This window comes from Tursiops truncatus, chromosome 5 (assembly GCF_011762595.2).
Source record: "Tursiops truncatus isolate mTurTru1 chromosome 5, mTurTru1.mat.Y, whole genome shotgun sequence".
NCBI classification, from domain to species: domain Eukaryota; kingdom Metazoa; phylum Chordata; class Mammalia; order Artiodactyla; family Delphinidae; genus Tursiops; species Tursiops truncatus.
Genome location: NC_047038.1, coordinates 112,930,456 through 112,943,049, shown reverse-complemented (window position 1 = coordinate 112,943,049; position 12,594 = coordinate 112,930,456). Strand labels below are relative to the sequence as shown.

At 43.2% G+C, this 12,594-nt stretch overlaps 1 protein-coding gene across 5 annotated transcripts in view; it reads right to left on the bottom strand.

Annotated features, from left to right (window-relative positions):
• Positions 1 to 12,594, bottom strand: part of ZNF827 (zinc finger protein 827) — a 180,888-nt gene that overhangs the window by 22,344 nt on the left and 145,950 nt on the right. For all 5 annotated transcript variants that reach the window (XM_033857322.2, XM_073805520.1, XM_033857323.2 and 2 more), the window contains exon 9: positions 47 to 184. In XM_033857322.2, the coding sequence (XP_033713213.1) occupies positions 47 to 184 (138 nt within the window). The remainder of the gene's footprint in view (positions 1 to 46; positions 185 to 12,594) is intronic.

The following is a 12,594-nucleotide window of genomic DNA, read 5'->3' as shown; positions in this document are numbered from 1 at the left end:
CTGGTGGTCCAGGGAAGGAAGGCCCGGCAGGGAGACCCTGACTCACCTGTGTGCAGAGACAGATGTCGGGACAATGTCTGCTGTCGGCCAAATACTTTCCCACACACGTCACAGGGAAAAAGCTGGTCGTTGAATTTCCAAGAGGGCAACCCATTTCCTGCCTCGAGGACTATCTTTTCTGTTTCTGGGCCAAAAGAACAAAGCAGCATGAGGAATAAACAAGGCAACGTGAACACATTTCAGTTTAGTCAACATTCAGGACTTAAGCAAAGACTTCCTTCTGAAGAATGTGACCGGTAAACTGCAAGTATTGATAAGTCCAAGTAACCTCTGGTCTTCACGCTCAGCTCTTGTCTCTAAGAAGGCCATTCTTGAAAGCTGTGGTGGCACATGGATTCCAATTTTAGTCAAGTCTCCCGTGGTTTCTCTCCTTCCTCACTAAAGGTTAGTGGACCTCCAGCAGGTTGACAGCTTGGTTTAGCACTGTGCTCGGTATACAGTTGGCACTCCATAAATAGGTGCTGAATGAGTGAATGGTTGAGTTGCAGGTTAACATTCCAGAAATGCAGACTCTCGCCACCAGACAGTAAATCAAGGGGGCCGAAGCTTAGATTCTGATGTAAAAATAGATGGTTCCATCCTTGAAAGGAAATACACTTTCACTGCCCTTTATGAAAACAGGCATTGCCCTATTTTCTGGGTTGTGCAGAATCCTTAATGAGGAACTTAATGTTACACAGACTCAGGGATGACAACTGCGTACTGCTGGCTATGGTCTGAATGTGTGTATCCCTCTGAATTCATATATCGAGACCCTAGTGCTCAAGGCTGTGGTTTTTAGAGGTCGAGTCTCTGCGAGGTGATTAGGTCATGAGGGTGGATCCTCATGAGTGGAATTAGTGCCCTTAAAAAAGAGGCCTCATGGGGCTCCCTAGCCCCTTTGCCATGTGAGGACACAGCAAGGTGTAGGCAGTTTGTGTCGTGGAAGAGGGCCCTCACCCGACCATGCTGGCACTCTGATCTAGGGCTTCCAGCCTCTAGAACTGTGGGCAATACATTTGTGTTGTTTATAAGCTACCCAGTCTATGGTATTTTGTTACAGCAGCCTGAACGGACTCAGACACTACTCCACATAAAACTCCCTAATGCAAGAGTACACAACCAGAATTTCCCCCAAAGTCTCATCATATTAGGGAAAATGACGAGAACCACAAGGTCTTCTGTACCTAATTCATAGCCATGAATGCTCTAAGTGGGCGTTAATACCTTCTCCTGTCATCTTAAAAAGTTTTTATTTTCTTGTCATCATTCATTGAGTTACCTTTAATTTTCTCACGCTTATTTCTTCTCCCCGAACTGTAATGGATTCTACAAACATTCCTTCTACAGTAAGATAAGGAGAGAGATGACAGACTACCAAAAAGAGGGAAGGGGACACTTCCACGAGGACACTTGTCTGGGCCACTAATAGGGCTTTTGGCCTCAACTCTGAAGAGAAAGACAAATAACTTACGGAGTCAATATCTTGTCCTTTGCCTCAGTAAATTCTTGTGAATGTTCCTACAGCACGGTAGTGCTTTATAGAACCGGATACCACGTGGAAAGAACTTTTCATAAAAACCAAGCAGATGAAAACATTCAGACCACTGGGCAGAGACAGCATCAGAACAAAGAATTTGATTTCACACAATTTGGTTAAAACTGCTTCCCATATACAAATACAGGCTTCCACCTGGATCTGGGTGAGTCAACTGGATCAATTTTCATTTGAATTCAGGCTTGCCAGATAGTGTGATCTCAGGAAAGAAGTAAATACGAATGTGTGTTTGGCACGGGGTGGGGGATTGATGATGAAATTGCAACAATGTTTGCTGTGAGGCACCTGCCAGCAATCCTAACACTGATAAGACACATTTATCGATTTACCTGTGTTTGTTAAACGTAGCTTTTTGGGCCTCAGAGAGAAGAGCTAGTCTTATTAGAGTAGGAATGTGTGACTACAAACGTCTTCAGGGGAAGGGGCGGAATTCTGGGGGAAGGAAGGTGAAAAGGGAGGTACAGGGCTCTGAGATGTGCGGACAGGAACCACTCTCAGACGACTGCCCTTGAGTCCAAGCCATGGGCATTTCCACCATGGCGCAAGAGGGTATTTTAGCAGCTCCTTTGAAGTGTGTAATCAAAACAGTGCTTCAAAGGAGGATGATAGTAATAATTATAAGGAGAGATCAAGAGGGTACAGGGTCTTCCAATACATTCACAACAAGAATGAACTAATTGGGTCACAGACTGAACAAGTAGATGCAATTAAAAAGAAAGACATCTCTTAATAATATTAGTCACACGCTTGAGACATTGAAGCATCGTGAAAAGTCCAATTCCCTCCAGTGGCCTAGAAAATGGTTCGAACCATGAAGGCTGTGCTGTGGGCAAGCAGAAGGCCCACCTGCAGCCGCGGAGGCAGGAGAGGCACCACGGGGGTGGCCAGGCTTGGTCAGCCACACCCCTGGGGCCTGGACCCCAAGGCTCACCCCGCTTGCTGTCTGCATTTGCTACGGCCGCCCGTTGTCATTTCACACGCAGGAGCAAGGCAACCCGGCCATAGGTGCCTCATCCCAGAACACGACCTTGAAACCACAGTGGGGTGAGGCTGGAGGTGGAGGTGCAGGGGCGAGAGGGGAATTATTACTGCCTAAACAAGTACTAAAGTAAAAGGCCTGCTCTTCTTTTCCTGGAGCTGAAATGGAGCTCAGCAGATGCTACGTTCTCCCACATTTCCTGGAGATGGTGTCAGCCACATGCCATGGGAGAAAAACACAGAATTTTTTGATTCTTCCTGTCTCTGTGTATGTACCACCAAAAGCTGTCCATCTGGTTCCAGAGTGATATCTGAATGTGATGGACACCCAGCAAGGCCAGGCTTTAGAACGACCACAGCCTGCCTTGTGGAAGCTGGACTGGCCCCATCACCGTGGAGGGCTGCCAGCCGGGATACCGGCTCTCCAGGAAGCGTTCTGGAAGACAGCAGCGCACTCTGTCTGCAGCTCTTGAGGATCGAAAGTTGCCAAAAATACTGAAAACTATTTAAATTGTGAACCTATTGATAAATGTTTATAAAAACAGATGCGTAGGCCTGTACTAATCTCTAGGCGTTAGCAATACAGACTAAGCCTACATTAAGCAAATCACTGCACGGACAGTGGCGAGTGTCCCCAGGGTGTGCATCTTAAAGCTCAATTCATAGTCACAGGTACTGTTCTCCATCTCCGTCTCGGAGGAACCGAATGAACTGGCCTGGTTCCCTCTGCGGTCACATGCTACAGGTTTAACAAAAAGATATCACGAGTTGATTTGTGTGTGTGTGGACACTGTGAAAGCTAAAATTGCCATATTTTAATGTAAAGGTTTCCTGTTCTTTGATTTTTGATAAACTTCGGAAACCAAAAAAAAAAAAAAATAAAACAACAACAAAAAACCACAAAGACCTCAAAGATCTTTCTGGAATCCCACTGCCTTAACTGAGTCATCATCACTCACCAGGACTTGCGAAAGCCTCCTAAAGAGCCTCATGGGTACCATTCCAACAGCCCCTCTCTCAATTCCAACAGCCCCTCCTCACGGGTTCCAGAATGATCTTTCTGAGGCCCAGGTCAGGTTATGTCTCGTCCTGTGTTCTAATGGCTTCCCCAGGCCAAACTCCTGTGCATGGAGCCTGAGGTCCTTCATACTCTGGCTCCAACCATCTCCCCGCTTCAGCTCCCCACTTCACCTCCCACCATCCAAGGGCTCCGCGGAGCGAGCGACTCGCCTTTTCGGGAACAAGCTAGTGCCTTTGGAGACGTCAGTGCTTTTGAACCAACTATGCCCCCCCCGCCAGCAGCCACTCCCCACCTTGGCACCTCTTTCTGCACACAAACTCCAGCTCATTTTCAAGCACTATCTCAGACTGCATCTCCTCGGTAAAGCCTTCCCCAGTTCCCCAGGTAAGGAGTCGTTTCCCATTCTCTGTCCCAGAGCACTTTTATGAATACTCTATTGCACCACTTTACCTGTTATATTATTTATTTACGTATCTTCTATATTATATGCATTTTTTTTTTTTTTTTTTTTTTTTCCAGTACGTGGGCCTCTCACTGTTTTGGCCTCTCCCGTTGCGGAGCACAGGCTCCGGACGTGCAGGCTCAGCGGCCATGGCTCACGGGCCCAGCTGCTCCACGGCATGTGGGATCTTCCCGGACCGGGGCACGAACCCGTGTCCCCTGCATCGGCAGGCGGACTCTCAACCACTGCGCCACCAGGGAAGCCCTATATGCATCTTTTTAATACGGAGTACCCAGCAAGTCCAACATGCGGTGGTGCTCAGTAACGATGTTCGCTGGCCTCCTCTGCCTGTTCGAAGGTGACTCATTGAAGGAGGGGGTTCTGCAGGATTTATTTGTGCATCCTCGGTATGGGCACAGTGCCTGATACATAGCAGGTGGGTAGTAGATAGTTGCTGAAGAAATGAATGACTGAATGAAAGGACCCAAGTGAGGCAGGGAATAAACATGATTCTTATTTTATAGTGGGAAAGACTGAGGCCTGGAAATACCATTGGTTAAGGCTAATGGCCAATTCAGGGTGAAAAATAAGGCTGCTTGCCTTCTGAATGGTGTCTTAACTCAACCCAAGAATGGTGATTTTATGATTTTATTAGTGGAAATGTTTGCAGTCCTGAGCCGTATCCTCAGAGGTCTTCTGTCCTTACTTCCTCCCAATAACAAGCCACGGATTATTCTCTTCAAGACAAATTCTGTGGCAGATGCTGTGTTTTCATTAACCCAATAGTTATTCTCAACTTTCCTTCTCCCCTGTCTATTCCCACTGTACAGGCAGCTGGGGTGGTCATGTGCTAAACTTCTGGCCAATGAGAAGGCTTTTGCTTTCCTGACAAAGAGAAATGTAGGCTTGGTGTTGGCCCTCTTCTCTCTTTTTCTTGCCTTGATCACAGAGGAAATGCCTGGGATTATGGAAGCCATTTTGTGCATATGAGACCTGAGGATGAAAAGCAACCTGCCAAGGATGGAGGAAGGGAAAGATGGGAAAAGTCTGGGTCCTTGATGGCATCTTCCAGTAGCTGAAAAAATGGCAGAAACTACCGCTCTGGACTTACTTCTTATGCGAGGAAAATAAACCCCTGTTTCTTTCAGCCACTGTTAATTGGGTTTTCTCTAACTTATGACATTCTTAATTGAAACCCTCCTATGGTTACTCTTGGTCTTGGAACTTTGGAAGTTAGGTCTGGCCTTTGACAAGCTTTATTCCAAAACACCTGCATCCTGTGAAGAACTCTCCATGTTCAGTGTCAACAGCAATAAGTTTACAGACATCTGAGCCCATTTCCATCTTAATTGTCTTCTTTTGTTCCGCTCAAAAAACTTAAGAAGTTTCTTTTAAATTATTAAGGAATATACTTTTTAAAAACTTCTGATTGAAGCATAACACATCACAGAAAAATTCACATAACACTAACTCCTTTTCAATCAGTCCAAAGTCACAAAAAATTTTGGAATATAGGTATTATTTTTTTTAATTTGCTCTTCTTGGGCTTCCCTGGTGGCGCAGTGGTTGGGAGTCCGCCTGCCGATGCAGGGGACGCGGGTTCGTGCCCCGGTCCGGGAAGATCCCGCAGGCCGCGGATCGGCTGGGTCCGTGAGCCATGGCCGCTGAGCCTGCGCGTCTGGAGCCTGTGCTCTGCAACGCGAAAGGCCACAACAGTGAGAGGCCCGCGTACCGCAAAAAAAAAAAAAAGAAAAAAAATTTGCTCTTCTTCATCTTTATTCCCATATCCTTTAATATTTGTTTCATTATCTTAAAAAGATGCAAATGATTTTCTTCATTTCTTTTATAGCAAAATACTTATTTAATGATTATATATTTTTTATACAGTGTCTCAGAGGATTCTGTCTCCTACAAAGCATTTGATTTCCCTTTATCCTCCTATACTCTGATTCCTGAGATAGCCATAAATTTTTCCCATAAATTCCTCGCTACTTGGTACTATTTCATTAGATGTTTTTCTCTCTACTTTTCCACTCACGGTCTTTGCTTTGAATGCCATTTGGGTCTTTGCCTCTTCTTTAAATACATTTTTGTTTTAAACGAAGTAAATAGGTGTGCAGGAGCAAGCACTTTTTTTTTTTTTTTTGCAGTACGCGGGCCTCTCACTGTTGTGGCCTCTCCCGTTGCAGAGCACAGGCTCCAGACGCGCAGGCTCAGCGGCCATGGCTCACGGGCCCAGCCGCTCCACGGCACGTGGGATCTTCCCGGACCGGGGCACGAACCCGTGTCCCCTGCATCGGCAGGCAGACCCTCAACCACTGCGCCACCAGGGAAGCCCCAGGTGCAAGCACTTTTATCCCCTACAGTACAGTCGGGAATATGGGACCAGCGCATTTGGAAAGTCACCTCATCTTAGTGGTCCCAATGCAAGGCTCTTAGCTCCTCCCCTTTTTGGTGAACTGAGGCCCCTCATTCATAATGGTGAGGCCCAATAGCCAAGAGACAGGATGCCAAACTCCTCCTCTTGTGACCTAGTCATCCAAGGGGAAAGGTCTCATTTCATGCACAGATCCTGGGAAGATGAAACCCATCCATCAAGTATTTCTCCAAAAACTTCCATGAAAGAAACCCATCTGGTACATTTGCGGAGGGAGCTCCATCAAACTCTACGTGACAGAACATTGGATCCAGTAGAGGACTCAGCTTTTTTTTTGAATCCAACTCCTTCATTTCCATAAGGATGAAACTGAGGTATAAAATTCCAGGACCTCTTCCACCTCAGTGCACCCCACAACCTGTACAGAATTGAATAATAGAATCAAGGTTTCCAGAGTCACGAAGGCTCCCTCCTGCCCCAAACCTTAGTTCAGGGAGGAACCCGAAGGATCGTCTTGTTCAATGTTCTCTTCCTACATATAAGGAAACCGAGACCCAGAGGACTGAACTGATGGCCCAGGTAACCTGGCTAGTGACGCTGGGAGAGGAGGGAGCAGACCATGGGTCTCACTGACGCTCCTCCAAGCCATATGGGATCACTGCCAAAGGTGACCACAAACAAGGAAGGGACTTTTCTTTCTCCTCTTGTGTTTTGGCCCTGAGTTTAATTTCTTGGTGACAAGTGGACATGTGTAGATTTAGCAAAAATTCACAGACACTAGAATTTCTTTCCGTCTCTCTTCTTGAAGGTGTCAGCCTAGAGTATTTCCAGCCACAGAGAAATTAGAAACTGTAATATGTCATGAAGTAGAATAAGGAAGGAACAAGAGGAAGATCAAACGGGAAAATCCTAAAAGCCAAGCCCCTCCGAGGTAAACTAGTTATTACTACAGAAAGTTCCCTTGGGCCTTTCATTGACATTTGGGGAACATTTTTGTTAAACAAACAAACAAACAAAACGAGGGGCAAAGGAAAGGACTTGAATTTGCTTCTTCCGGTTTTAACATCTTTTAGCTCCCTGACTGGTATATCATCTGGCTTTGTCGCTGTGTTTTGCTGTGTGAGAAGATCCCTGTATCTCCTGCCAAAATAATCCTCTCAAAGAATCATCGCTCAACCTGACTTTGGCAAGAGAAACGTGGAGAGAGAAGGCTTTATTTGGTTAAAGCCATAAGCAAAAGATTGGCCAAAATGTGACCTCAACACATAAATAACTGTCCAGATTGACTAATCTGCATCAGCTGCTCAAGGAGGAAGAGGCTCTGGGGCCACATGGGTTTTCCATTATGACAGATGGTATTTTGAATCTTTCCTTCTTTCATCATCAAGCCTGGAGAGTTTCGAGGCGTATCGCAAATGAACTTCTGAAACCCTCGGCATTTAGAGTCAGTATTCTTCTATAGGGTTAAAACCTATCCAATCATTTCCAGGCAGGGCGTGTGATTTCTCTGGTTAGTCCTTTCCCTGCTGGCTCTATCCTTTGGTTTTAGGGGCTTAAGACAAGCTGCCACCCTCTGAGGGCTGCTTGTGAGTTAAGGAGTCAGCTGTGGTTTAGGACTCTTTGGGGGTTAATATCTTTGCTCTAGTGTTTGCGGTTCTAGATCCTTTACAAATTCCTTTTCTTTTTAAGGGTCACTTCAACTTAGGGGAATATGGCAGGTTCTAACACAACTCTTAGGTTCCCTATGACCACCTCTCTGCAGGTCTTAGTGCAACCAAATTCCCCTTTAAAGACCATTCCAAACACTCTGCCAAAATATAGGATTTTCTGCTGGTTAAGATGTCAGATCAAGGAACAGCTAAGATCGCAGATTTTAGTAAGAGTCAATCTGTGCTCAATTAAAAATAGTGGGTAGAGATTTTTAGGCATAAAAGAGTTCACAGCCTTGATCTTTTTTGGCCTCATTTCAAACTTTAATGCTTAACATACTTAAGCATTAAAGTCCATGCATATGTCCAAGAAGTATTTCTCCAAAAGTTTTCATGAAATAAATCCATCTGGTAGAATTTGGGAGGGAACTCTATTAAACTCTACTTGACAGAACATTGGATCCAGGAGAGGACTCGTCTTTCTTTAACCCTAAGTGCTTCCCTTCCATGAAGATGAAACCAAGGCATAAAATTCGAGGACCTCTCTCACCGCAATGCACCCCACAACTTAAAACTTACACAGGGTTGAGTAACAGAGTCAAGGTCTCCAGAGTAACTACATCTCCATCCTGCCCCAAATCTCACTTCAGGGAGGAACCTTAACAATTATCTTGTTCAATGGTCTCTTCTTATTCAATACATATAAGGAAACCAAGGTCCAGAGAATGGAAGTAACTGTCCCACAGGCTCACTCAAGCTCCTCTCAACCATAAGACTTATGCCAACGTCTACAACCAACATGGGTTTGTGGAATTGGTTATTAGTAAACATCCTGGGATCAACTTAGAAAAAGTCTTATGGCATTTTTTGCATAATTCTGGGCAAGAGTTAGCCTCAAAGAATCCTTACTAATGGACTTTTAATTCGGTAAAGAACCATAAATGTTTTCTACACCTGCTTTTTTTCATTTAAAATCAATAGAAGAAAACAGAACCTGGATTCCTCTGGTAATGGAAAATGGCTAGGACTTGGTACCCCTAATTCCAGTGAGGCTGATCACATGAGCATCTTAGGGAACTTCTGTAAGCATCCAAAGAGAGAGTCACTGGCAGAGTTTAGCCAATAGATGTCTGTCATCTCTGTATAACTTCAGCTTAACAAGAAATCCATTGGGAATTTGGATGTTGCTTCTATATTTTCCCTCTACTTGTGTTTCCAAGATCAGTGGACCTTCAATAAATGCTTACTGAATAAATGAGACAGTCACATCACCAAGATCATGATTGGTGAACTAAATGGCAACCAAATTTTACATTGCAACAGGGAAGCAAACTGACAATATTGATTCAGGAGTGACATCTACAGGGCTTTGGTTATTATCTTGCCACTTACATACACCGGTAACCACTTCTCTTCTTAATGATGATGGTAAGATGTAAAGTCTTAGCAAATGCCCTCAGAATGTCCCAATGTTGAGAACATTTATAAATCTTTGTTAGAAAACCATTAGGCCTGGGAGCTGTGTCATTCTTATGTCTTTGTGGCAGACACTGCTGATTACTTACTCAATATCCAACAGAGTGACAACTTTTTTCTTTAGGGTAGCACTGTGCCTTGTTAAAAATCATGCACTTCCCTTCACAACTTCCACTGCTGTTAGGGCCTTGCCCTGAAACATAGTTCTGGCCAATGAGATTCACCCCATTTGGGCAGCATATCTCCATTATGCAAAACAATATCAGAGTTTCTTAAAAGTATATTAATGATTTAAGTTTAATTAGGTCCCATTTGTTTATTTTTAATTTTCATTATTCTAGGAGGAGGGTCAAAAAAGATGTTGCTGTGATTTATGTCAAAAAGTGCTCAGCCTATGTTTTCCTCTAAGAGTTTTATAGTGTCTGGTCTTACATTTAGATCTTTAATCCATTTTGAATTTATTTTTGTGCATGGTGTTAGGGGGTGTTCTAATTTCATTCTTTTACGTGTAGCTGTCCAGTTTTTCCCAGCATCACTTATTGAAGAGGCTGTCTTTGCTCCATTGTATATTCTGGCCTCCTTTGTCATACATTAGGTGACCGTAGGTGTGTGGGTTTATCTCTGGGCTTTCTATCCTGTTCCACTGATCTATATTTATGTTTTTGTGCCAGTACCATACTTTCTGGATTACTGTAGCTTTGTAGTATAGTCTGAAGTCAGGGAGGCCTGATTCCTCCAGCTCCTTTTTTTTTTTTTTTTTCCCTCAAGATCGCTTTTGCTATTTGAGGTCTTTTGTGTTTCCATACAAACTGTAACATTTTTTGTTCTAGTTCTGTGAAAAATGCCACTGGTAATTTGATACAGATTGCACTGAATCTGTAGATTGCTTTGGGTAGTACAGTCATTTTCACAATATTGATTCTTCCAATCCAAGTACATAGTATATCTCTCCACCTGTTTGTGTCATCTTTGATTTCTTTCATCAGTATCTTATAGTCTTCTGCATACAGGTCTTTTGCCTCCTTAGGTAGGTTTATTCCTAGGTATTTTATACTTTTTGTTGCAATGGTAAATGGGATTGTTTCCTTAATTTCTCTTTCTGATCTTTCACTGTTAGTGTATAGGAATGCAAGAGATTTCTGTGTATTAATACTGTATCCTGCAACTTTACCAAATTCATCAATTAGCTCTAGTAGTTTTCTGGTGGCATCTTTAGGATTTTCTATGTATAGCATCATGTCATCTGAAAACAGTGACAGTTTTACTTCTTCTTTGCCAATTTGGATTCCATTTAGACAGCCCTCAGAATGGGAGAAAATATTTGCAAACGAAGCAACTGACAAAGGATTAATCTCCAAAATATACAAGCAGCTCATACAGCTCAATATCAGAAAAACAAACAAACCAATCAAAAAATGGGCAGAAGACCTAAATAGACATTTCTCCAAAGAAGACATACAGATGGCCAACAAACACATGAAAGAATGCTCAACATCACTAATCATTAGAGAAATGCAAATCAAAACTACAATGAGGTACCACCTCACACTGGTCAGAATGGCCATCATCAAAAATTCTACAAACAATAAATGCTGGAGAGGGTGTGGAGAAAAGGGAACCCTCTTGCACTGTTGGTGGGAATGTAAATTGATACAGCCACTATGGAAAACAGTATGGAGGTTCCTTAAAAAACTAAAAACAGAACTACCATATGACCCAGCAATCCCACTACTGGTCACATACCCTGAGAAAACCATAATTCAAAAAAACACATGCACCCCAATGTTCATTGTAGCACTATTTACAACAGCCAGGACATGGAAGCAACCTAAATGTCCATCAACAGAGGAATGGATAAAGAAGATGTGGTACATATATACAATGGAATATTACTCAGCCATAAAAAAGGAATGAAATTGGGTCATTTGTAGAGACATGGATGGACCTAGGGAGTGTCATACAGACTGAACTAAGTCAGAAAGAGAAAAGCAAGTATCGTATAATAACGCATATATGTGGAATCTAGAAAAATGGTATAGATGATTTTATTTGCAAAGCAGAAATAGAGACAAAGACATAGAGAACAAATGTATGGATACCAAGGGGGAAAGGGCTGGGGAAGGAGGAATTGGGAGACTGGGATTGACACATATACATTATTGATACTATATATAAAATAGTCAAGTGATGGGAACATACTGTACAGCACAGGGAACTCTACCTAATGCACTGTAGTGATCTAAATGGGAGGGACGTTCAGAAGGGAGGGGATATCTGTATGTGTATGGCTGATTCATTTTGTTGTGCAGTGGAGGCTAACACAACATTGTAAAGCAACCATACTCCAATAAAATTTAATTTTAAAAAGTATATTAAGGAGATAATGCATAATTAAAACCATAGGCTACAGGTACAGAGGATTTACCATTGTGCCAGGTACTCTATTATGCATGTACACATATTATATTGAAACGTATAATGGCACTATGGTTAGATACTATTACCTTTTCCATTTTACAAAAAAAGATGTATCAGGCTCAGGGAGGCTGAACAATGAATTCAAGGTCACGCAACTGGTAAGTGACAGTCTATCCCAAACCCAAGTCTGACTCCAAAGCCCAAACCCTTAACCATTCGTTACATGATACTACTGTACAAGATCAAAGAAGAAAATCCAAGAGTTCGGATTTATCTCACCAAAGACAAATTTATCTGCTACAATCTCGATTTGTTCCAATTTAAATTTTCCTATATTCACCAGCCATGAAGAAGAAGCATCCGTGATTGCATAAATTTAAAGGAGGCTTTACTGGGGCGACCCAAATGCCTACCCCAGGACCTAGATGGAGAGAGAATGGTGGAATTTGGAGCCCGCCAACTCCCTTCTCTTGCCTGATTCCTCTCGGGTCTCCTCCTAGGTTTTTACGCTGATGGGTTGCTGGATATCAAAAATCTGAGCACCAGTTATGTAAATTTTAATTAAATCCTTTCAGGTCAGCTTTCATTGGTCTTAGAATAAGCCCCTCTAATGACTGTTCTTTCAACTTGTCCCAG